This window comes from Fonsecaea monophora (assembly GCF_001642475.1).
Source record: "Fonsecaea monophora strain CBS 269.37 chromosome Unknown Scaff9, whole genome shotgun sequence".
Lineage (NCBI taxonomy): Eukaryota > Fungi > Ascomycota > Eurotiomycetes > Chaetothyriales > Herpotrichiellaceae > Fonsecaea > Fonsecaea monophora.
This window is the reverse complement of record NW_019173940.1, coordinates 429,921-455,398: the sequence shown is the minus strand read 5'-3', so window position 1 is coordinate 455,398 and position 25,478 is coordinate 429,921. Positions and strand designations below refer to the sequence as shown.

The following is a 25,478-nucleotide window of genomic DNA, read 5'->3' as shown; positions in this document are numbered from 1 at the left end:
GTCATGATTGCTGGGCCGTGTAAGTGGCTGGATATCCCACCATCGAACCTCCAACGGTAACATCGAGCATCGACTATCGACTAATCCCTCGGTCCGGGTGAAAGATTCGGGATCGCCGCTGCGTGAAGTCCTGCATGATCGACTAGTGCCAACGCCCTTGCCTCTCAGGAAAGTGGCCGTCTTCAGTAATTTTTTGGCATGGCTCACCCGCTCCTTTGCTCACTATCTGTGCAGAGGCACGGAGAACCCTTTCCCACTCAGGACTCTTCGCCCGCGCAGCCGTGGAGGTTCGCCGTCTTTCGTCTGACAACGACGACACGTGCATATGCTCTGTCGAATGTATTGGCTGCGGAACGGAACAACTTTTGTGTCCCCAACTCCATTCTTGGGTGCCACCCGGGTAGGTGCAAGGGTCCTAGGTGCGCCGCAGATGTTGGTGTGACACAGAAGTGAACCTTTTCTTCTCCATCATCCAAAGAAAATTTATGCCCAGCCGGCTGCACAGAGGCTTAATCGGCACAGGCTCCCCGAATCAGATGCTGTCGCGAAAAAGCTTGTCACTTGTCGTCGCCTTGGCCATCATGCGCATCAACTACATCCCTCCCTTGTATGCACAGAACACTCGGTGCCGGCCACTCCTATTACGCCCAGTATGTACATCGAAGAACTCTTTCCCCGTATAGTCAAAGAAAGGAGAGGGAGAGAGACACAAATTCGACACGTTTCCAACCCCCATCGACTGTTCCAGAACACCGCCGGTCCTCCCACCATCTCTATAGCTTCGCCTTCACCTTGCCCCCGGCGTCCTCTTCCTTGGCCTTCTCCTTCAGCAATCTCCGGAGGATCTTACCCGCAGCGCTCTTTGGTATCTCGTCTATGAATCTCACGCCGCCTCGCAGCCTCTTGTGATTGGCCACTTTCTTAGCCAGCCATTGCACGATCTCTTCTGCGTCCTTTTCACTGGTCCTGCTGCGATCACTGGCTACCACGTAGGCCCTTGGCACTTCAGTGTGTTGGAATTCGTCGTACACCCCGATTACAGCCACGTCGTTGATCCCAGGGTGATCCATCAGCTTCCCCTCGAGCTCTGCTGGGGGCACCTGGAACCCCTTGTACTTGATGAGCTCCTTGACTCGATCCGTGATGTAGAAATTGTGGTCTTTGTCCTGGTAACCCACGTCACCGGTCTTGAAGTAGCCGTCCTCCGTGATGGCGTCTTTAGTTGCGGCGTCGTTTTTCCAATACCCCTTGAAAACGTTCGGTCCGGATAGCCACAGTTCTCCTGCCTCTCCCGCCCCCAGTTCTTTACCGTCGGGTGACATATACTTGGCTGTCATACTTGGAAACATCTTCCCAACACTTCCCACGGACGAGTACCATTCATCCCAGGGCTAGCAGCATTGTGTTAGCGGAGAAAAGTGACAAACTTGCCGACCCTCGACAGGGTAAGTTGGTGAGTACTTACCTGGGTGTGCGTCATGGGAGAGGTCTCGCTCAATCCATAGGCTTGGTTGATCTTGATCTTCAGCCTTTTGTGGACTGCATCAACTAGCTCTCGAGTCAACGGAGCCGCGCCGCTGGTGATCATCCTGACACTGCTCAGATCGTACTCGTCGACAATCTTGTCCCGAGACAGTCGCACGATCACTGGGGGTGCTACATAAATGAAGGTGATCCTGTGCTCCTGAATCGCCTTCAGGAAAACCTCGAGATTGAACGCGGGCATCACCACGAGCTCAATACCGCGATGCAAAGGTTGATGAATGAGCCCCGTGAGGCCGTAAATGTGGTAGAATGGTAAGACCCCCAGAATCTTGTCCTTACCACTCGAGTACCACTTGCCCATGGCTCCTTTAATCATCAGGACGTCGGCGATGATGTTGCGGTGACTCAGCATGACGCCTTTGGGGAGACCAGTCGTCCCTGAGCTGTACACGAGAAAAGCGAGCTCGTTGTCCGGGTCCATCTTGCGTCGTCTATAGCGAGTCGCGCCCGACGTCTTGCGGATGTTGGTCCAGTGCTTGACTCTGTGAGACGGATCTCGTTTGCTGCCCAACAATATCACGCGGTCCTCGGGGATGTTGGACATCTTGGCCGCTTTCAGAGCCGTCTCCAAGAAATCAGTCGTCGTCACAATCGCCTTCGACCCAGAATTGGATAACTGGAAAGTCAGCTCATCGGCTGAATACGCGGGATTCGCGGGTGACACGATGCCACCAGCGAAGAAGACGCCATAAACGATCGGTGCAAAGTCGACGTCGTTTGGCGCGAAGATGTTCAGCACGTCGCCTTTCCCCCAGTCCCAGAGGTTACGGAGACCACCCCCAAATGCCGTGGCAGCTTCCTTCACATCGGCCCACGTGTAGTGCCGCGATGAGTCCACAGAACGGTAAATGACTACGTTTCATGATTTGGGGTTAACAGAGAAGTCCTCACTTTCACAGAGTTCAAGGGTGCTTTCTTCGACGAACCTTGGGAATCGGGGAAATCCCGGGGTTGCTCGAACATCAGACCCCAAAGGTCGACATTGGGGATCTCAATGTCCGGATAAGATGATTTGGTGGGCATGGTGGTGACTCTCTTTTCCCCTGTGGTCTTCTTCGAGTATGACTTCCGTATCGATCACGTATGCAGGAGTGGAAGCGGGAGCTGGACGATGTCCCCAACCTTTAGTCAATCGTGATGAACCTGTGACCTCCAACCCCCTCGTGCTATAACAACCCACTGACGTAAGATTTCCTTCCTGGTCCGACACGATACGCGTCTTCTAGTCGCTTTCCACAGCGACTGACCTTGCCAAAAAACAAAGGATAGCAACGACCTCTAAAGACCATGAGCTCATCACCTAGCAGATTCTGAAGAAGGGACATTTCAGAGCTATGTTGGCCAAAATTTCCCATGTCGACATTGCTCCACCTCCGCAAAACCGGCGGAATTGTCCCGGAATTTCATCGGAACCTCGGCTTGATGATGCGGGCCATTGCCGTTTACGGAATACTTCGACTTGCATCCCCTCAACGGCCAAATAATTATCGCTTCGTACGAGTTCGACGTCCACTCTTGGGTCGCTCGCTAGCAGATAGCAAAAGTTGTTGCTGATTATTCGATATGCATGTGGATGATCGGGATTATCCGCCGTCCATGGCGCTTATCGTAATTCGCAGCCCTGGTTTCACCCTGCTCTTCCTCTGCCACCCGACGGAATTCATCGATCACCAAGGACGAGGTCGAGACACAACTTAGTTTCGAATCGGACGTGATTCAAAATCTTGGCTTCGAGACTGTGAAACTGTGCGTGCTTCGACGCTAGATCTATGTGAGCAGGCTCAACTTCTGGAAAATTTCGACGTTGGGCAAGTGTCAGTCCCATTCCCACACTTTTCAACACTTCGTACAACAACTCCGATATCTGCTCTTGCTCTTCGACCCTAGTCTCGTATTATCCAAAATTCGAATTGATCTTAGCAAGTTCCTCGCGGGCATCATCACGAACACGCTCTACTTGGTTGGTCAAATGTCGCCCAGAGTTGTGTTTAAGCTCCGTGGCTTTTTCAAGAATTCCCCATGATGTGGTCTCGGCGTTTCTTAGTCTCGACTTTCCGCAATATAATGTCATCGAGCATATCTATTGCACATGCAGGACGCTTGGGTTTTGTTGTTCTCCGGTGCAGTCCATGGTTTCTACTTGTGAGATGCAGGTGGAATTGACAACCTATCTTTCCCTGATGCAGGGTGTGACGGTTCCAGATGCGACATGGAGTGGGAGTGAAGTCGGGTCAGATGCTCCATCCAAGGCGTGCATAGACAAGAGATCAACTGCTGCAGGCAGCATGTCGACAGCAATTCTCAGGGTACATCATGAATGAGGTGGTTGATTGTCTCGGAGAGTCATAACTAGATAGAGACCACACCGTTCAATCCACTATTACCAATTCCCAACGTCCAACAACGAGGAGAAATTGGAAAGAACTCTGCTTGTTATAGCAGACTTACCTGATTTGCTGTCATGACATTGGACTGCATGACGCTTTGTGCTCTCCGAGATACTCGACAAGTCGTGCTGAAGACGCCTCGGTGGTAAGAAGCTGCCACATCTGCACCTAGCTACCACCGTGGTTATCTCGGACCAGCTTTAGATCAACAATCCCGAAGATCGGATCTTGAACTCAAGTAACTAAGCAGGTTCGTAAAAGACCGGGATGCGGCCGAAAGAGAAAATGAAATCCGGTGCTAGTTTCAGCACGTCCTGTTAGATGATCAACAACGGTACCTTTCTCAATCCTTGGGGAACAAAGTGATGAGCGAAATTCCCCTAATATCAATCACAGTAGCCAGGGGATGACATCAATGAGTTGTTGATCGAGGAGTTCCTCAGCCAGTCGCTCCCGGATGGTTTGGGTGGCTTAGGTCCCACCACAGCAACTGAGGAACAGATCATGATGTTACCTGGAGGGTATTATTGTTGGTGGACTTGAGCACGCCCATCGCTGTCCTGCTCAAGAAGTTGTCGAAAGTGACCAAGAAGCACCAATCCGGGATGGGAACGGCATGCCGTTTCGCTATCGAGGACATCCGCGAATGCGGTCTCTGGATTCTGAGCGTCCTATTACAGGTCGGATCTCACCTCACTGTTTCTTCCATTTCCGCTTGGCGAGGAGGCCTGTACAAGAACATGAATACCTGCTGGAACTTGTGCGAGGGTTCGGCAATGAGTGACCTTGCAATTTCGACAAGATCACCGATTGGAGATACGAGCCTGTGCAGGCCAGTCACAGAGGAAGGACACGAGCAAGAACTGGGCGTTCGAGGATTGACTGCAGTGCTCTAGGCAGACGGACAGAGATTGTGGACAGCTAATTTTCGTGCCATGTGTGAACGGACGAGAAATAACTGTTGCGTTGATTGCTGCTAATAACAACGAGGTAGGTGAGATATTGTGTAATAATTGCAAGAAGAATGCAGTGGTGTTTATGAGCGCGAGTACCAGCATGCGCACAAGCAACAAAGTAACAAGCATGAGACGATCGTAGGCTGATATTGTCCGAACAGCCGAGGCAGCGCTGTCCGGCGGCTGACATTCCCTGCTACCCGGAGTCGCGCCCTTAAGACCATCATTTTCATCCCAGGTGGAATCTGAACGCTCCTCCATCTTTGTCCTTCTCATCTGCGACAAGGCCTAAAAGACATCACAAGGGTCACCACCATCATGGTTGCAGACGCCCTTGTCTATCACCCTGCGGTGACTCATTACCTCCGATTTGTCGCGACGACAGGTGAGTCGGTCCAATGCGGGTTCCGCCGAGTGTGTCAACTAACCCAACTACTTCACAGTCGGCCGTGATAAAGTTCTCCGAACGATCCAGTATTTCAGCAGATTCTACGCTTGGTACTTGTATCGTACCAACAACCCGACCAGCGCCATCCAACCATGGACCACGCTCAAGAACCAATTCGGACTGACGAGGAAAATCCTGCGCGCTGGAAAATTTGTCGAACACATACGGGCCGCTTCTGAACTATACGATGCGGCGGTCAAGTCGGGCAATGGGGACAAGATTGTGCAATACCTTCAGGTCCTGAGACAGATTGGGTACGGAGGCTACCTGTTCTTTGATATGACGACGTTGTTGGATGCAATGGGGGTCAAAAAAGATGCTCGCGCGAAGAGCATCCAGATCACGGCGTACAAGTTCTGGCTCACAGGCCTGATCGCCAGCGCCCTTGCCGGTGTATACAACACCTATAAATTGAGAGAGCGTGCCAGGGCTGTCGATGAGAAGGACGCCGAAGCCAAGTTGGAGAAGGTCAAGATTGCCAGGTATGTCATAGACGATTCTTCTTCACTCATGTACTGCTTCGTGGTGTGTACCCTTAAAACTGACTTCAACACTCAGACAACAACAAAGCGTCAATATCCAGCTGATCTCCGACCTCTGTGACCTTACGGTACCGAGCACAATCCTCGGCTACACCAATCTTGATGACGGTATTGTTGGTTTGGCGGGTGTGACCAGCAGTTTGCTCGGCATATATGGAGCATGGCAGAAGACTGCTTGAGGTCTTATGACGTGAAGACTAAGCAACTCCTTGCACGGCATCCAATCTAACTACCGCGCGAATTCTGAGTAAATCCGCAGGAATATGGGGGATGATTTGGCAGCTTTCGGACGGATGGATTGGGGGTTTGCAAGTGGAGATTGAGTCCCAATAAAGGTATCGATCGAGTTTGCGGTTGAAGAGTTTGGTCATAGTCAATGCTGCAAGGATGTAGTCGTTTCCCTGTCATTACTGTTTTGTCGTCCAAGAGGAACGGTTTGATCATGATCTGCTCGAGTCCAAGTGTTTGTGCCTGCTCTCCTTCAGGTCATAGCTCGACAAACTGCGACACTCGTTTGCTCTGATCTACAATTGTCATCAAGACTATCGACCGAAACACTTAAAATACGCGTCCATTTTGACGTATGTATGCTCTCATCATCTCTTTTTCCTCCCTTCTCTATTTGGAAAGGCTGTCATTGGACGGTTCGCACCGGAAACGCAGATTCGATTGGCGTAGCGACAAAGAAACAAGGAGGTTGACGCAGGCGGTAGTACCCCTCCCGAACTTCCAGGGAGAAAAAGAGCGAGGCACGCAGCCATTCAACAGCAGTTTCGCAGGGGGCGACATTGGCGGGGGTCAAAGGAACATCACGAGAGCAGAAACGCAAGAAGAGGCAAAGTGAGAGGAAGACTAAGCCTAGACTCAGCTCTCGCCTCCACCTCAATTGCAGCTTGTCTTCCGTCACCCTCCCGTCGCCCTCTTTCTTTCAATCTCTTCTCGAAAACTCGACCCAACACGATAATAAGAAGGGTATTTGCATCCCATTATCGCATGCTCCGCACCTGTGGCACTGATCTCCAATTAGTAGTACACGGCATATCGACGGCATTTGGCCTCTTCCAATCAGCACGGGTCGGGCAGAGTCGGATTGAGTCTCTACGCAAAACCACATCGTCGTCCTCCGATCTCTCCCGTGAGTTCATCGGGAATAGCACATCGTTTCGGCTTGGCCCCATCGTCAGAAAGATACAATATCAGGTCGATCCCCAAGTCATGGCTGCCGACTACTCTACTCGTCTCCAAGCTGTTCACCAGATCAGGCCTCAGTCGCCCTCTCCAGCAACTGGAACAGCACGTTCAGCATTAGCCAAAGTCCAGCTTCGAGCTTTCTCCTCCAGAATGGTCTCTCACTCTGTCAACAAGACCGCTCTCCACCCTGGTGGTGTCGAGTAAGTTTCCCTCCTCTTGATGCCCAAATCCATGAGATCACAATCAACTCACTTCAACTTCAGGCCAACCCGCGAGCACACCGAACTCGAAGAAGAGCTCCACACAACTGCTCACATTGACTACGACCGGGTTGCCATTGTTGCCAACCCATCAGTTTCGGCTCTCTATGAAGATGCCCTGGTCTACGAAACCGGCACAGCCATTACATCCTCAGGAGCTTTGACAGCCTACTCAGGGTCCAAAACCGGTCGTTCCCCGCTGGATAAGCGTGTGGTCAAGGAGGAAAGCTCGGAGAAGGATGTGTGGTGGGGACCAGTCAACAAGCCCATGACTCCAGAGGTCAGTTTATTGTCATCTTCTCCTTTTCTATCCTTTGTACATTGCGAGACTGGTCCGACCCAAATCCGCAAGGACAAGCACATGCACCTAGCAGGCGGCCCATGAGTCGTTTGATCTCGGCCACGGGCGAGCAAACTCGACGGTGCCTAACACCCAGCGATTCCCCGCAATGCACGGTGATGCAGTGGTTCGCATGTGCGCTACGGACGGCAGGAAAACGCCCAAGTTTCTCAGCTGAAGTGTGGCTCTGCCCCGCGTTGCCCGGAAAGACCCATGACGCAGAGCTGGGCCCTGGGCCGCGGCTAAGAAAACTCTTGGCTGCGGATGACTCGGCCAACCCAAGTCATGGGCCGGGAATTGTTCCGTCCTTAGTTCTCTGAGCCCCACGATATGTTTGTTGTTATGAGAGACCAGGCCGCTGACATACCATCTTGCTCGTATAGGTCTGGAAGATTAACCGAGAACGTGCTGTCGACTACCTCAATACCCGGAATCGAATCTATGTCATCGATGGCTTCGCTGGCTGGGATGAACGATACCGTATCAGCGTCCGAGTTGTCTGCGCCCGGGCCTATCATGCCCTGTTCATGCGGAACATGCTCATCAGACCCTCTCGTGAAGAGCTGGAACATTTCCACCCCGACTATGTCATCTACAATGCAGGGTCCTTCCCCGCCAACAGATACACAAGTGGGATGACCAGTGCCACCAGCGTTGCCATCAATTTCGCTGAGAAAGAGATGGTTATTCTCGGTACTGAGTATGCGGGTGAGATGAAGAAGGGTGTCTTCACCGTCCTCTTCTACGAGATGCCCGTCAAGCACAACGTGTTGACGCTTCACTCGTCAGCTAACGAGGGTGAGAACGGCGATGTCACTGTCTTCTTCGGCCTGTCCGGCACTGGAAAGACCACGCTCTCTGCCGATCCCAATCGCAAGCTGATTGGTGACGACGAGCACTGCTGGTCCGATAGAGGTATCTTCAACATTGAAGGTGGCTGCTACGCCAAGTGTATTGGCCTGTCTGCGGAAAAGGAACCTGATATTTTCAACGCCATTCGTTTCGGCTCTGTGTTGGAGAATGTCGTCTTTGACCCCGAGACTCGGGAAGTTGACTATGACGATGCGACCCTGACGGAGAACACTCGCTGTGCATACCCCATCGAGTACATCGGCAACGCCAAGATTCCGTGTATCAGCGATAACCACCCTAGCAACATCATCCTCCTGACCTGTGATGCTCGTGGTGTGCTGCCACCAATCTCCAAGTTGAACACGGCCCAGACCATGTTCCACTTCATCTCTGGTTATACCTCCAAGATGGCTGGTACTGAGGACGGTGTCACTGAACCACAAGCCACTTTCTCATCTTGCTTCGCTCAACCTTTCCTGGCCCTCCACCCGATGCGCTACGCTAAGATGCTAGCAGACAAGATTTCTCAGCACAATGTCAACGCATGGCTGCTCAACACCGGCTGGGTCGGTGCGGGTGCTAGCACTGGAGGCAAACGCTGCCCATTGAAGTATACCCGCGCTATCCTGGATGCCATTCACTCGGGTGAGCTCGCAAAGGCCGAATACGAGAATTACGATGTTTTCAACCTCAGCGTCCCCAAGGCGTGCCCCAACGTGCCGGATGAGCTCTTGAACCCCAAGAAATCGTGGACCGGCTCAGCCGACTTTGGCGACGAAGTGACCAAGCTCGCCAAGTTGTTCAACGAGAACTTCAAGAAGTATTCGGATGAGGCCACGGAGGAGGTCATCAAGGCCGGCCCCACGGTGTAGATGAAGTGAGGTGGTGCGGAGTGAAGCGAGCTGTTGTTTAGCTTGATTGAGCTAGACGTGCCATGTTTTAATTTGTCGCTTGGGGAGACTTTGGCTGTACAAAGTGGCATCAAAAGGGCGTTTGGTTAAGCAGCGTTCGATTGTTTGGAGCATGGAACAACAACAACAATACGAACGCGAGACGCGAGAGGCATCACGATTGCAACGAACGGACAATATTTGGGACAGCCATCCTCCTACCCTGTTGTCTCAGTCGTCGTTCCGACTTCTAGACATACCGTGGAGGGAGTTGATCGGCCTACATCATATGCCTGCTAACATGAGCTAAGAGATGGGATGATCGTTTTCCTGCGGCAACCATGTGTTGATAGCTTTCCTTGATTTAAACCACCAAAATAACGGAGCTTTTTCTCACTTGTACACCTTCTCATGCCCACGATGCGGAAGACCACGTGCTCTATTGAACAACTCACCTTCATTTCCGGAACGCTGACTCGATTCATGTCATTCAATGATCATCGTGAGGCCTCTTGAAGTGGAAAGCTGTAAGCTCAATGGGGGAATGATGACCGCGAACCCCATGCCTGATGAATGAGGGCAAAGTACCTGAGGAAAGTAGCCGCCAGTCAGCAGGGACCATGCGGGCCCTACGACTTGTCTGCTTGCGATTGATGGATGTAGGATAACAAATCCTGTGACCCTATGTCGTTCATCACATACGAGGGGCCGATCAAGGTAATTCTCCGGGTCTTTTTCTGTAGCGATCCTGCTTTTTTTCTTGTGGAGAATGCTTTGGCCATTTTCATTATTACATTGTGGTCCTGAAAGAGTAGTGTCTCGTGCACCTCGTGGTGAGAAATGCCGGAGCAACAGGACTAGGGTGCATTTGAACGCCAGAGTACTCTATGTCATGGGGCAATGCGACATGCTGCAGGCTCGCCGTGTCGAGTCAAACCGTCAGGGTCCGCGGAAGTTCCATTCTCGTGTGTAAGTGAGCATCGACCGTGGGGGGGTTTCGACGAATGTTGCATTGTGCAAGCAAGAGCGGGAGAGCGGTAGCTACTGTAGTGTCAAAGTGTGTAGCAATGGGCACCGGGTGAGGCTATGTACGGATCCCCTCACCGGGTGCCGTTGGCAAAGCGTGGACTGTGGGCAACGGTGAAAGGAGTGGGCAGTGCAGTCTACGAGGACTGGAGGACTGGGGAGTGGGAGTCAAAAGGTGGCCCGAGGTTGCCCAAGGGGCAGCCAAATAAGACCAATAATGGAGCCCGCGGGTGGAAAAGAAGCGAGCAGCGAGGAGATGCCCCGAGAGAGTGCACTCTGAGTACGAGGTACCTGTCAGTGCCTGTCTAGGTACCTAACTTGTGTACCTAGGTTCCTACAAAGTACGACAAACGGGTACTTGTCATCGAGCTGGCTACTGTAAGGGCTCGTTACTAAGGGGTCTTTCTAGCGGCCTTGGGGCCGATTCTACATGTAGAATACCTGCATAGGTGTGCGTGCGTGTTCTCGGTACAAGCACCTACAAGCACCTACAAGTACCTACGTAGTGCTCTTCTACCACCGTCCTCAAACATTCCCCTCCACCAAGTAGGGAATCCCTCGTGCTTTCTAAGATGCCGACAGGGTCCACTGACCATGGCATCGGCATCTCAATGAACTCGACGACTGACCAAATGAACCTAGTTACGGGTTACTAAGAGATTCTCTTGCATTACCATCCCATGCGCTTCGCATGCCTGCCACCCACCTGCGACCCCGATCACCTGCGAATTCTGTGGTCCCACCAAACTCGAATCGAAAAAGCCACCGCACCACGCATCCACCGATCAACCTTGTAGAGAAATCCCACTCCACCGGCTCCGGCTCCATGGGCTACAAGGGCTGCAAGGGCTTTCTAGAGAAAGAGACTCCAACCAACCCCATCCAGTGGAAACCCGCGGCTACGCCGCCTGGTCTTCTTACGCTTTTCTCGAATTTTGCCCTCCTTCCGCTCATCCTCTTCCATCACCGCCCTCACATCCACTTCTTCTCTCTACAACATACATACCTCGCTCATCAGCAACTCGCAAGACAGCATCGCCTTTGCTGAAAACACTCCCCAAACTCGAACCATGGCCGATCCCGACCCATAGTAGCCTTTCCTCTTCGCCTACCAATCTTTCCTTTCCCCTTGTCCACCCTTTCCGGCGTCAGGCGGTTCTTTCTCGAAGTCTTTCGGAACCTATCCCAGGAACCCTTCCGCGCCCATCCATAGTCTTGCCGACAACGTCCACCCCAGCACCAACCGGCGTTTGATATTTTATCAGATTGATTCCTTTCTCATATACCGTTGGGGGCGCGCCCCTTCACCTTCTTTCCTCCTATACCTCTGCGTCCGACTCGGTCAACGCTTAGTCCTGCTGCCCCGCTGTCTCGAGCAGTCATCCGACAGGCCCGGGACCCAGCATATTCCTATCACCTTCTCCCTGGTAGACAAGATCACTACTGCGGCGATTTTCGTGAAAGGCGATCGACATTTCAGATTGGAGAGTCGAAATGCTCATCAACGGGGAAAAATTCGCCTGCGAGGCGTGCGTGAGGGGCCATCGTGTTAGCTCTTGCCATCATCAAGGTGAGTTGTGTCAGGCATATTTCATACACTGGTAGAAAGATTTGGTGGACTTGCAACTAACCTATGGTTATTCTAGACCGGCCCCTGGTACATGTCAATAAGAAAGGTCGCCCTGTTTCGCAATGCCAACACTGTCGAGGCTTGCGGAAGTCCCGCTCTCAGCATGTAAAATGCGAGTGCCATGATAAGTCTCATTCGAAGGAAAACTGTCCTCATGAAAAGCAGGAAGGGAAATCTGGTATGTGGACATCTTGTTTTCGAAGCGGTCATGGTTCTGATACTCCTCTCAGAACAGCATACTTGCTGCTGTCAACACGGCTCCCGTTGCAACTGCGCTCTCAAGAAAGACCACCTCGATCCGGTGCCTGAGGATATCTCGCAACTCCTCCAGCCAAAGGATCATGCTAAACATCGCCATAACATGAACTCCCACGACCCCAAGACCACGATATTCACCAACGGTCATCACAAGCCTGTCCACAAGTTCAACGATGCTCATAACCAGCTCGGAGCACCGTATAAGATTCCGTCGCGCTCCAACTCACTTCATGGGCATAGGGAGATTGCCCAACGTTCTACCGACAGCCTTCCGCTGACCAAGTTTGCCAAACCGTTCCACGAATCTCCCCTACATAACTCGATATCTGAGGCTATGCAAATCGTGGAACGAAGAGTCAAGTCGGAGCATAATTCGCCTGTGCTTGGGCCGACAAGGATGGCAGGGACATCGTCGATACAGGATTTCAAGATACCCAATTTTGATCCCCGCGCATATGCATACTCTCCATTTGGCACGGATACTCCACCAACCCAGCCGAACAGCCTGCCAAACAGCCAAAACCCCAGCTTACAAGATCTGACACTCCCAGAACGTTTTCCGGAGAACTGGTTCATGACGTTTGAACAGGCCCATGATTACGAGCCTCCGCCGTGGGCAAGATTTACGGAGGGGTCTTCAACAGACTGGAACAACATCAACCTAGACGGCAGTAATGGCCTCTACAGTCTGAAAAAGGAAAATTCGCCATATATGTTGTCTCAGCAAATTGCTTTCCAGGCCTCTGAGTTGACGAGCCAAATAAACAGAGTGGGCATCACGTCCTCGAGCGAGGAACCTTCTGAGGTCGAGGATCAGTCTCCTCCGTCTGTTGCCAATCCCTGGGGTGCCGATCGAGCCGTGGGAACTGATCGGCAGAATGGTCTGGATACTTTTAATGATTACAGCAGTGTGGGCGGAGACGATGCCTCTGATCGGTTTCGGCTGAGTTCAGCTTCGTCTTATTTTGGGACTCCTCAAGCAAACATGCTGGCAAATGAAAACATTGGGAGTCTTGATATCGACGACTATTTGAAGCAGGCCGAGGCGGAGACAAAAAGAATGCAATTGCAACATCAGTTGGCCCAGATGCAGATGAACCCACAAGACTCACAAACTCCGTCTCGATTATCGAGTGTCAGTCGGGGTATGACGCCCAGTATCTCTACACCGGGAAGCACTGGGAATGTGGAGCATCCGTACACCATCAGTGAAGCACAGAGATATGCGCATCCCGATGGAGGATCGAATCTGTCGGTGGACCATCCCAGAGCTGCCATACCACCCTCGTACATGGCAGATGATCCGGCGTGGTCGGTCGCGCCTGACATGACCAATCCGGAATTGAGTCTGAACGATGAACGAGAAGATGAGGACTGGGTTCGGTAGCACCTTCCCGAAGGGAAGACGTCTTCTCCCCTTTCCTGCACAAAGACAGAACAATATCCCAGTACCAGACACCTGAAGTTATGATTGACGAAAATGCATTTTACGTACCTCGAATGATACCACGGGCTTTCTGGATAAACCGAAGAATCATATTTTTTTTAGTCGGCGAAAGCTCGGGCTGGAGCACCTGGGGCGGAAAGCGGTTGAGTTGGGGGTTGCCAGCAGATAATTGGGTGTTATTCTTTTCTGGAAAATGGTGGTCTCTATGCGAAGCGGACTAGGTACCGGGGCCTGCGAAGGAATCCGAGTACGCGCCGCTGTTGTTGTTGTTGTTAAGTCCCACACTGTGTTGCTTGTTTTGCTTCTCCCTTGAGGATGAAGTCGAGTGTGGTTGATTCTTTGCTGGAGCGATCATTGATTCCACGGTTTGATCAAGGTGCGGGGGGATTTAGACGATCGTTGAGCTTGGGCTGAGATGAAATGCAATATAGAATAAGCATTCTGGGTTGCTTCAAGCCTCCTGGTTAGGAAGAGATGATCCTTTAGTCCTGAACGTGAAGGGATTTAGACTCTACCAAACCACTTGAGGATATTGTGCCCGTCTAAGCATATCCATTGGAACTCTCACAGGTAAACAAGGTTTTCATGCCACTCAACGCAACGCCAGGAGTTGATGGCGTCCACAAATATAGGATGGAAAACCGTGGACGGAAGAATGATATCCCAAATCCGAGGTTGCCGAAGCCAAGAGTTTTCGGCAGCAGCTAAGGAGATGCTGGGGATTTTGATTGGTTTAACGATATGCGCTAGCATCGACCATCCTTGCATGATGAATTCACCAGATGATATTCCCTCCTTTTCGTCGTTCACCGAATTTAGACATTCAGCCTTATTCCTCTGCCCACTCTCAATACGCTGCACTCTGCTGTTCTGCCCAGCGCTTCCTTTGGAGGGTATCGAAACGACTATACCATATATCACCGGTGCCTCATTCATACGTCTTGTCTGTCTTTTCCGGGAACCAGTTCAGGCGGACTCATTCAGTGTTGCGAGTGATGACAGTCCAGCAAGGCTACCGATGAGTCGCGCTGCCGACCAAACTCTCTCGGGCATTTTCGTCGTCTCCCTTCATTACCTGTCGTCATTTGGTTGCTGGGAATCCATCTAGAAAGGTCTCGAGTTACAGTCCTAGGTGCCTCGCGGCTTGCCGGCAAGGACACGCGGTTTCATCCAACTCTCTGGAGGAGGGGCTTTGTTCCCCCGGTCTACCTGTCACGATGAAACTCTACGCCATTTCGGACCTTCATCTCAGCTATAAGCACAACCGCGAAGCCCTGTACGACCTGAGACCTCACCTGGACGACAGCCTGATTATTTGTGGCGACGTTGGAGAAAAGATTGAGCATCTCCACGAAGCATTCAAGATCACCACGAAACTCTTCAAGCAAGTCTTCTGGGTGCCCGGCAACCACGAGCTGTATACGCTGCCGGGGCACAGCAACCGGGGCGAGGGACATGAGGAGGATGCTCTGGACGAGGAACTTCGAGGAGATTTCAAGTATCAGGAATGTATCCGGGTCGCTAACGAGTACGGCGTCATCACGCCGGAGGATGAGTATGTGAAGTGGGAAGGAGAAGGTGGTCCCTGCATTATTTGTCCGTTGTTTACCCTCTACGACTACAGTTTCAGGCCTGATGATGTGTCGAGAGAAGACGCCTTGGAATGGGCTATGGAGGAGAACATTGTTGCGACGGACGAGGCACTGCTCCACCCCGATCCATATCTGTCGCGGGATCTATGGTGCGAGGACCGCGTGGCCAGGGCCGAAGAACGACTGGAAGCCACCTCACAAAGAGGTATCCCTCTGGTGCTGGTCAACCACTGGCCGCTGCGCCAAGACACCATCACGATTCCCTTGATTCCCCGCTTCAGCTTGTGGTGCGGGACCAAGAAGACCGAAGACTGGCACACGCGATTTAACGCCAAAGTGGTGGTGACGGGTCATTTGCACGTTCGCCGGACGGACTGGAGAGATGGCGTCAGATTCGAGGAGGTCAGTCTGGGGTATCCGAAGCAGTGGCAGGTAGCACGGGAGAAGGGGCTGGATGTCAACGACCTGCTAAGGGAGATCTTACCCGCACCAGACATGCAGGATCCTGGTGATGGCAAGACGATTTGGAGAAGGTCTGGGAGACCGTCGACGGATCTTGTCAGGAGTATCAAGGGCCTGGAGTAGAGGACAACGATGGGGAGATGGTGGACGGGCGACTTGCGATGTTTGTTGCATCAGATCAGCGCTTTGCCTTGTTTCCCAGTGTGTGAGCCACCCGCCTCATCCCGAAATGCCTATGTTGCATTGCTTCCTTACAACAGACTTGGAAGCTCGCTGTCTTTGGACTCCTCTGGGCGTTTTCATTCAACATACATTTTGAGTTTGAACAGTGTGCTAGAGCAGAGAGACGCCTAGACTAGACGTTGCCGCTCATGAAGGGGGGATTGGGAACACAACTACGACGAGGCAGATCAGAGCATTGTTTGTGGTTTTTCATCTGTTTTGCATCTTCGTCTGTCAACCTAAATAGGTACCGGGCCCAGGGCTGCCTGCTCATCCGCCTGCTGAGCGGCCATACTCGTATACATATATATATGTGACTGCTTTTGCGTTTTGCTTCTCGTTCTTAGGCGGTGTCTGGCGCACCAATCTCACCTCATCTGCTCTTCGCTTTTCCCCATCTCTGCCGTCGCCTACTCTCGGCTCCGGTCCAGCATGCCCTACGGGAGCAGTGGTTGACTCACTGACTCACTCACTCACTGGTTCGCTGGTTCACTAGTTCGCTGGTTCATCGGTTGGATAGTTGGATACTCGGATAGTTTGTTGATTCCTTGACCAAAGCATCTCATCCATCCATCACTCCTCCCCTACTCTCCCTCTTCTGCTCCTACTAAGCAGCAGGAAACGGCCCCTACTTCTTCTTCGCCTGATACTCCTCCGCGGTAACCTCGTCGTGCCAGACCGTCTTGCCATGGCTCACCGCGAGATGGAGCATGAACGACCCGTCATCTCCACCATGCCAGTGCGTCGTGCCGGGGTCGCACCAGACCGTGTCCCCAACGGCCAGGCGGCGCGGCTCGCCGCCCTTGTCGCACACCCAGCCCGCGCCGGCCAGCACGCGCAGCAGCTGGCCCTTTTCGTGCGTGTGCCAGTACGTGCGGGCCCCCGGGGTAAACATGACGTGGTTGATGTTGATGTTGGGCCCCGCGTCGATGTAGATCGGGTCCATCCACACGGTGCCCGTGAAGGTGCCGCTGGCTTGTTTGCTCGAGGCCGAGGCGTTGCGGGACGAGGGGATGATGGTCGATGGCATTGCGAGGTGGTTGTCTCTCTTTAGGAACGAGGAGGGTGTTGTTGGGTGGAGTTGGAGGTGATGGTGATGGTTTTGATAAGTCACTTTGTTGGAGTAACAAGCTGGGACCTTGTGCCTTTCTGCTCTCTCTCTCTCTCTCTGTCTCTCGTTGATAGGTGCTTCGTTGTCTAGATTAGACGAGGTCTTGTTTACAGGCAGGGAGTTAATTGAGTAAATAAGTAATTGCGTGAGTAGATTGGTAAATAGGTAGATTAGCAGGGTAGGTAGGTCTGTACTGTATGTAGTAGATCGCCCCCCTCCCTCCTCCTCCTCCTCCTCCTCTCCTCCCCACCTCCACTTGCACCTCCATCTCGATATTATTCTTCCCACCACTCCCTACGTTACCTTCTATTGCGCCCCCAAATCCCGAAAAGCGCTCTGTTCGTAAACAAACGGTAATCACCATTCTGGTCTCCAACTTGCTGACCCGAAGCCATCCCTCGACAATAATGGACAACGTTTCACCCTCGGGTGGTGTTGTTCGCGGGCAGTTCTCCGTCGCCCCTCGGGGGAGAAAATTGGGGTTACTCTTCTCTTTCTCTCTGTCCCTGTGCCAGAGAGACACATACTCGCTATCGGGGAGACATAGATAGAGACACCCATACGGGGAGGGAAAGGAGTGTGTCGGAACACGACAACGGGCGCCGATATCGCACTTCCAAACCGACGCGGGTATAAAGGGTGGTTCATGGACTATCCTCGCGGTAATATGGACTCGGTACATGCTCTATGTTATTATGTCTCCATTTATACCCCAATTGCCCGGGTATATAATATCCAGTGCACACACACACATAGCTCCCAGACAAACATACATACCTACTAGGCTACTAGGCCACAAGGTTCTGTAGGAAAGTACGTAGCTACCACCAACCATCACCGTCTCATCCGTCTCCCAAGTTTCCAACACTTTCCCATTTCAGCAACCTTCTCTCCAGTCTGGTTTAAACCCCTGTCGGGAGACATCTCAGCTTTGCTCGCTTGCGCTCGTTCAGGGGGACGCCACCCTCGTGTGCCCTTGCGTACTGGTGCTTCAGCCGCAGGAACGACTTCCTTTCCTGTTTCCCAGTATTCGATGGCTCCTATCACATGCTCTCAATGCCCGTGGATGCCCATGTCCTTGGGCGTGACACGGGAGGAGAGAGCGAGGGCGAGAGCGAGCTTGAGAGAGGAAGAGGTTATCCTCTTGAGGCTTTAACTGTCCTTCCCGCAGGGTTTGTGTGGTCGTGAGATGTATACTTGTTTCCATCAGCTCAGCTCGCCACGCTGCATTTCCTACCGTATTTATGCCGGGGATATTTATATCGTGGATATCGTGCGTCCACAACCAAAAATCTCTCCTGGTTCAAGTGTCCCAATCTACGTGACAAACTTCCCAGAGCTGCATAGTATTTCCTGTATCAACCTGATTACAACCATGACCACTCCTCAACCTCCTCCCGCTTCGGTCCAAACCCACCGAGACCTCGTCCCCATCAACACCTTCACCTCCTCGACGGGCCAGCACGGCTCCCTCATGGTCACCGACATCTACATCCTCCCAGACAAGCTGGACGAGTACGTCCGGCTCGTGACGCCCGTGGTGCGCACCATGCGCGACATGCCCGAGTGCCTTTTCTGCGAAATCTCCCAGGACCCCGCGGACGCGGCGCACATTCGGATCCAGCACAGTTGGACCGAGGGGACAGATTGGTTCGTCGGGGTGAGTTTTGATTTGATCTTTTGCGTGTTTGATACCTTTCTCCCTTTTTCTTTCGGTGTGGTGGGGGGAAAAGGGGGTTTGTGTTCGCGTGAGAGCTTAGAGTGAGAAAACGTGAGTGGAAGAATTGAGGTGTCCAAGCAAGAACAAAAGGAGGAGGATGATGACAAGGTGTGGTTGCAAGTGGATTGAAGATATGTCATCGTTCATGAAACATACATGCTCTCCCAATGCTAACTGCTGTGCCCGGGAACTCTCTTCCCTCGACATTGGAAAACAGGCTTGCGAATCACAGCAATGGTTTGCCGACTATGTCAAGGGACTCGCCGGTATCGCGGACATGAGCAGAGGCCGTAGGTTCCACCCCATCGCTGTCCCAAAAACAAACGATGCGTAAGGGCAGGCATACGATCCGTCTCTCTGCTTGTCCACCTCCCGTCAGGAGACAGGACTCTCACCATTGCTCTTTTTTCGCTTTTGCTTCGGCTCTTTTCAAGACTGACTTCTGTTGCTCTGTCAGGCAACGTTGCGCACTTCAATCGCATCCCCATCGATTGAGGCCCCAGGAGACGAATATGAAGAATATGTCCGAGTACATAGTGGGGATTTTTCTCGTCATGGTCCTAGATCATAGGACGTGGAAGTCCAAGGGGACGAATTTGGATTGTATCAAGGGCCGGCGAGGCCATCGGGGAGGAAGCAACAGGAAATTGAGTACGTGTAGGCATCGTAGGGATAGGATCGCTTTGTCGCTTGTTCTAGGGAGAAGTAGTGTTGATATTGTACTGCGCGTTCCTGATACTTACTCTTCGTCTCCTCGTCCTTCACAGTCTCCTCTTGCCATCGCTCAGACCATCGCAGAAGTTTTCTTCCTCTCTCTCACCAGGTCCATGGCCGCTATTACATCACGCACATTGTTTGTAAAAACACAATTTCCCGTCTAAAGATTTCGATCTTTCGAGGGAGTTTGTTTCCACTACTTCCAGTGTTCAACTCGACTCCATTTCTCTCCAAAGTGGAAAAGGGTCATCGCGCATTTACAGTTGGTCACGGCCACTGGTCCAGCTTCCCACGGGAACAATCACCGGGCGACCTTTATCATCTGCGTGCCGCGGGCTATGCCATGTCAACAAGTGTCTTGTAAACGACTGACGTCTGCTAGTCATTGTCTGTCGCTCTCGCTTTCCGTGGCCCTGCTCTTGAAATCATGGTAGAGAAGTTTGATCAGGTCGAATCCACTCTCTTGTGTTCTTTCCACAGAGGCCGGCCTGGGTCAACCGTGCTCAACTGTTTAAACTAGAGAACGTGCCGAATGGGACTCGATGGAGATCGCAGATGGGTCAGAGGGGCCTGCATTTGCTTGGAGGAATGTTGGTACTTTGAAGAACTGGGGTCCTGCGATTTCAGATTCTGAAATGTAGGATGAGAGGCTTTGGTCACTTCAAGGTGGTTTTCAAAGACCACGATGGGAATACAAATTCGACTTAGGCAAATGCAAGCATCGTGTCAGGGCACCAAGGCCACTAAGGAGACCGTTTCAAGTTGGTCCCAAAGAGGCGGTGAATATGAGAAGAGACGAAACGCAGCCAAAGTCGGCTAGGTTGCTGGAGCACCAACAGTGACAGGAGGCAGAAACTTGATAGGGGCCATTGAGTATCTTCTGTGCAAGCAGCGGTTCCCCGGTCCAGTCTTCGCGGGCTAAACAAGGGCACTACAGACATGATTTGTGGTCCGTCCAACGAAATCTCTCGCCAATGGTGCTTCCGTAAAGCCGTCTGGACAGCTACCACCGACCCAGAGGAAGCTCCTGCCGCAGTGAGCACTTAGGAGATCTCGATTCATTGGTGAGAGAGGCCCTGACGGCAATATCCACTTCTCCGGTCACTGGTGACTGGCGGCCGGATGTGATTGCACACCAATGGCGAGAAATGAGCATTCACTTTCCTAAAATGAGGTAGAGCACAGCAACGCGCGTGACACAATGCCAGTAGTGTAGAATGACTTACTCCGTGCTTGATATATGAGATGTATCCCCTCTTCTCTTCTCTGATGGGCTCGTCTCAACTCCTTAGGTACCCCGGAAGACTTGAAGGATCGGTGCAAGGTCGAGAGCGACGACCGGTTGCCGGTACAGCCGGTACAGCTATGGAAACCCTTCACGGATGTTTGGATTCGGACGACGTTTCCTGGCTCAACTTACTTTTGGGAGGAATGGACCTTGACGGAGCGGCAGGGATATGGCAGAAAGTACTGGCACCTCAAACCCACAATTGAGACGTAGTGTCTCTCTGGCCACGTTGTACAACAGCAACTCTTGCCGAAGCTTGGTGTGGACTCATTACAGTGTGTGTTGTTCTTCTCTTTCCGACTGTCTCATCCTCCATTGGGACCAGGAGCGCTGTACCCCGTGTTGGGCAGCAATGCGTGAGACGGGACACGCAGACGATTGCGATCAGGTGAACATCAAGGAGATCTTGACTAGCTGCGAAATCAAAGGTGGTCGACGAGGATCCGAGTAAGTCAAGAGTCCCAATGTGATAAGAAGGGAACAGTTGTGATATCAGAGACGTGGCGGTCCTGGACGTTGGGCTGCAAGGTTCCAGACCAAGCCGTTCGGAAGAAGTGGGCGTACACAGGCAGACCGAGAGGCGCACAGGGGGCTGGCTGTGAAGAACTGTACACAGGTGTGCAGAGAGGTTGGTTGGGCTCATCCTTCCTAGGGCCAACAAGCTTGGGGCAGTGATCAAGCAACAGACAAAGTTTCAACAGTGAAGCGACAAACCGAAGATGAGGATGCGATGATGAAAGGTCAATGCAGATGTGCGCAGGCGCGCAGGTGCACGGGTCGTTACGATGATCCCTGGTCCTGCGTAATTCCCCCTTTCCCCTTTGTTCTCGGCTGGGCAATTCCGGGATCAACGCCAATTACTCGGTACTCCGAATCCTGACCATCAAGTGGTCACAGCATCACTTCGAAGATGGCAAAGCCAGAGCTTTCGCTTCGTTATTGGCTGCTGACCTTGTTTCTGATGAGAGAGCTTCGGCCTGAGGCGCTGATCGATGAGAACCAAGACTCGAATCTGCCTTATTATCCACCGCGGCGTGGTAAAGGCTGATTCTCTCGACCCAAACTGTAGGCAGCCACTACTTCTCGCTTTGGGGAGGCTGTTTGTGGGCACTCCGTGCCGGGCGGGCATCAATGTCTGTTCGACTATGTTTCAGGCATCACTTTTGACGTTACTGCTCACTGTTGGGATCGCAGACTGGGAACAGGGCTCAGCGCAGCCTGTGATGTTTGTCGACACTGAGCCTTCTACTCGATATCGATGCGACCAGTCCTTCATAAATCGCTCATCGCTCGACCAAAGACAGCACGGATTCTAAGCCTCTGAAGCCCGATTGCAGGCAGTGTCGGGGGCCCTCTCCATTTGCTATTATGGCATCCTCCTGGCGGTGTGCACGTCGACTTGAAGAGAAGAAAATACCCCGTTTGATGATGGAGGTGGAAGGTGAAAAGCCAGGCAAGTATATATTTGACCGCTGTTCTTGAGATCACCTTACATTGCAGATCCGACTATCCCTCCCTGAGTCAGTATCAGCATGTCTTTCAAACCTATTTCGAACTGGTCTGGTGCCACATCTGGTGATGATGGACACCTTCACGTTTTTCCGCCAAAAAAGAGCCACAATGCAACTCCACCTCACTCTTCTTCGAACTTGTCGACTCGCGCCTCGGCAGGGTCTGAACCGTCTCCTGAACTCAGAGCCGAGGATTCGATTGCCTCCGTTGCTACTTCGCAGGAGACACAAGAGAATAAACCACGTCAAAGTGAGCTGATATCCCTTCTGAGACGAAGAGCCCTAACCCCTGACATGGGCAGGAACTTCACCAATTCAAGGAACCCCGTCCAAAGACCCTACGAGCCCCCAAACCAGCATGACTCAGGCAAGAACAAGCAGTGAGGGTGATAGAAGAGCGGATTGGGATTCCCGTCGTGGATCGACCATGACAGATGTTTCCCAACAAGCGAGAGAGCCTAGCCCTCCCTGGCAGCACCCCGGCTCTTTTTCACCGAGCTCCCCCCTGCTCCGCGAGGTTGGAAGTGTCATGTACTCCCATCCTCCACGGTGCTATGGCTCTTTTGACTCGCTGGAGGGCGAGGCCCACCAGCTAAATGGAGACCGTGAACAGGAGGAGAACATGTCCGCGCCATCACATCAAGAGGAACGACCCCGACCACCCTCTCTGGGATGAAGTGTGATGTTGGGATCTTTGCAAGGGAAGTGTGGACCACCACGTCATCGTTTGGTTCTTGGTCTTCCTACCTGCCATTGGCCGTCTTTGCTTGGGTGTCCCTTCTATCTGACGAGTTTGTTGATTTCTTCTTCTCATCTTGTATTCTTTTGCAAAAGGCTTGTTTGTTGTTTTTCTCCTTTTCTAGAATGCTTCTCCCGAGAGATATTACCCCAAGGCTTGACAGACCCGGAGTGGAGTGGATTGTTTCAGTCACATCACTTGATGAACTCAGGCATCTCATGTATGGTAATTTATTTAGTGTATTAGTTCGTATCAGTTTGTTTACCTTTTCACCTGTCTCAACCTTTTCTTCATCATGGTTTACCGCCTGACTATCCTCAACTCGAACTGCTTGAGCGATGTTACTATGGGTATTCATTCCCTGGAGATTAACACGTGGCTGGCCTATATACCTGGTATAATCACGACACTGTATCCGGGGGAACTTGGACATTGACAATCACTTCTCGAGGACTGTAACGAGAGTTCCCTTCCCTTCCCAAGCGATTCCCATCGAAAAGATCATGAATGTACTTCCCAAAACGCTCTTGTTCGCGGCCACGGGACCTACGAGAGCATTCCTATTTAACATCATCAAGTGCATTTCAGGACACAAGGACAGTATTAGAAGCGAACGACGACAGAGTTCGATGTTCGAGGGTAGGTACCTCCATAGGTACATGGGTACATATGTAGGTAGTTAGCAGGGCTTGGCAGGTGTAAGAATCTCAGAGTGAGAGGAAATGTTAACCGGGACCCGGGACCTAGACCTACGCTGGAGGACCCAAGTGACAATTCGCTTTGATCCAGGCGAGCCAGCATCTGGAACAAAAAGAGGTCAATGGTGATGTGGTCTCTCTTTGTAGCATGTGGTGCGATGACTTGGACAGTCGGACGACAGATGCAGGGTCTCCCAAGCTACTATCTTCCCTGAAAGTTTGGGCGAAGCTAAGCATGTGATGTAATGCTCCGGCGAGGCTGCGCTTTGGCAAGGCTGCACAACTTGATATCAGGCTCACACTCCATCTCTTTCGCCCTCCCAGCACTTGCACGCCTGAGCACTCTCTGGCAGATCGCAGTGTCCCAATGAACACAACTTTTCACATCGTCTGATAAACCAGGGGTCAAGTTGTTATGCGGGTGATAGCGTGTTAGTATTCCAGCGTAGCCCTCTGTCATGTGTTGCAACAATTCCATATACATCAGTAGAAGTTGTGGGTTTTGTAACGTAATTGATCTTGATGTTGATGGGTATGGACCGCAGGAATCGGCAGTGACACCCGCATTGCTGTCGGATACGGAATTACTAATAGTCCGCTCTCTACAGGGTCAGTTATCGAGCTAGAGTTTCATGATCCCATTGGCGAAGAGCGAGCCAGACGACCTCATCCTGCCTCGAATTTTCAGAACTTCCTGTCACTTTCTTTTCAGAGGCGAGAAAGAATTCCCAGGCGATGCTGTCGCCCTCAAATCATGTGTACTTGTCACAAAGGGTTTCGAGGAGGCTGTTGGCGAGGAGAATCTCCACGGAAAGAGGCCAAACCAATGAATAGCCAGTATCTTATTTCAATCCCTGCTCAATGTGAGTACATGGGTTATTTAATAACCTCAATCTTCTTCAATTAATCGACCATGCCCTCACACGCCCATGTCAAATGTACCTGCGGTCATGAAAGATCCATCTCTTCGAAGAATGGGCACAAACTCGCAATTCGTGTCGGAAGTAGATGGAGGAGAGTGCGCATCCGCAAATAAAAATTCATGTTGTGTGTTGACAGTGTGTTGAATGGCCAGGATTTTCCCAGCGAACTTGCCGCGATCTGTCCCTGCTCGTACATTCATGCTGAGGTGTAGGACGACTTTCGAACAAATTTGCGGCTCAGGTGCCAGGGATAGTGTAATGGGGGAATCTGCAGGCTGAAACGTGATTGGTGGAATTTGCCTGTACAGTGCACAGGATGGCATTTCTGGCCGCTGATTAGTTAGATCTCTGACACTAGGTCTGAGATCCCTTTTTCCTCGTGATCTTTCAACAGGATCAATCGATAACAACAAGCAACTCAATCAATAGGTTGAGGACAGTGATCAATCAACTTATGGAATCTATCTGATCAGGATCTTCGATGCTACTTTATTGTTACTGTGCGATAGTCGTTACCCCTAATACCATGCCCACGCCGTACGAGCTGATGCCTCTGGGTGAGAGCCTCGCCCCAGTTCAGTACGGGAGCCGTTATCATCGATGCCTTCTGTCAGGAATGGCTCGCCAGTAAACTATCTGACAAGTATATTACCTATCTATAGGCGCAGACGACAGCGATTCCGAAGCTGGAGAGTGTCACGGACAACGGGTGCCAAGGCTCTC

The 25,478-nt window shown here is 51.9% G+C and overlaps 7 protein-coding genes across 7 annotated transcripts; 5 read left to right on the top strand and 2 right to left on the bottom strand.

Moving 5' to 3' along the window:
- Window positions 1-773: 773 nt before the first annotated feature.
- AYO21_02241 (hypothetical protein) lies at window positions 774-2,568 on the bottom strand (the record flags this gene model as incomplete). The annotated part of the gene is made up of 3 exons (XM_022652221.1): window positions 774-1,391; window positions 1,466-2,397; window positions 2,472-2,568. The coding sequence occupies 3 exons, from the start codon at window positions 2,566-2,568 to the stop codon at window positions 774-776; spliced, it is 1,647 nt and encodes a 548-aa protein (XP_022515607.1).
- A 2,638-nt stretch (window positions 2,569-5,206) lies between these two features.
- AYO21_02240 (hypothetical protein) lies at window positions 5,207-6,057 on the top strand (the record flags this gene model as incomplete). Its single annotated transcript, XM_022652220.1, has 3 exons — window positions 5,207-5,273; window positions 5,332-5,818; window positions 5,895-6,057. The coding sequence occupies 3 exons, from the start codon at window positions 5,207-5,209 to the stop codon at window positions 6,055-6,057; spliced, it is 717 nt and encodes a 238-aa protein (XP_022515606.1).
- A 1,036-nt stretch (window positions 6,058-7,093) lies between these two features.
- AYO21_02239 (phosphoenolpyruvate carboxykinase) lies at window positions 7,094-9,393 on the top strand (the record flags this gene model as incomplete). Its single annotated transcript, XM_022652219.1, has 3 exons — window positions 7,094-7,269; window positions 7,333-7,609; window positions 8,053-9,393. The coding sequence occupies 3 exons, from the start codon at window positions 7,094-7,096 to the stop codon at window positions 9,391-9,393; spliced, it is 1,794 nt and encodes a 597-aa protein (XP_022515605.1).
- A 2,882-nt stretch (window positions 9,394-12,275) lies between these two features.
- Window positions 12,276-13,712, top strand: AYO21_02238 (hypothetical protein; the record flags this gene model as incomplete). The annotated part of the gene is made up of 1 exon (XM_022652218.1): window positions 12,276-13,712. The coding sequence occupies one exon, from the start codon at window positions 12,276-12,278 to the stop codon at window positions 13,710-13,712; it is 1,437 nt and encodes a 478-aa protein (XP_022515604.1).
- A 1,277-nt stretch (window positions 13,713-14,989) lies between these two features.
- On the top strand, window positions 14,990-15,949 carry AYO21_02237 (hypothetical protein; the record flags this gene model as incomplete). The annotated part of the gene is made up of 1 exon (XM_022652217.1): window positions 14,990-15,949. The coding sequence occupies one exon, from the start codon at window positions 14,990-14,992 to the stop codon at window positions 15,947-15,949; it is 960 nt and encodes a 319-aa protein (XP_022515603.1).
- Window positions 15,950-16,676: 727 nt separating this feature from the next.
- AYO21_02236 (hypothetical protein) lies at window positions 16,677-17,078 on the bottom strand (the record flags this gene model as incomplete). Its single annotated transcript, XM_022652216.1, has 1 exon — window positions 16,677-17,078. The coding sequence occupies one exon, from the start codon at window positions 17,076-17,078 to the stop codon at window positions 16,677-16,679; it is 402 nt and encodes a 133-aa protein (XP_022515602.1).
- Window positions 17,079-18,534: 1,456 nt separating this feature from the next.
- On the top strand, window positions 18,535-19,213 carry AYO21_02235 (hypothetical protein; the record flags this gene model as incomplete). Its single annotated transcript, XM_022652215.1, has 2 exons — window positions 18,535-18,819; window positions 19,097-19,213. 2 exons carry the CDS (start codon window positions 18,535-18,537, stop codon window positions 19,211-19,213), a joined length of 402 nt encoding a protein of 133 aa, XP_022515601.1.
- Window positions 19,214-25,478: the final 6,265 nt, after the last annotated feature.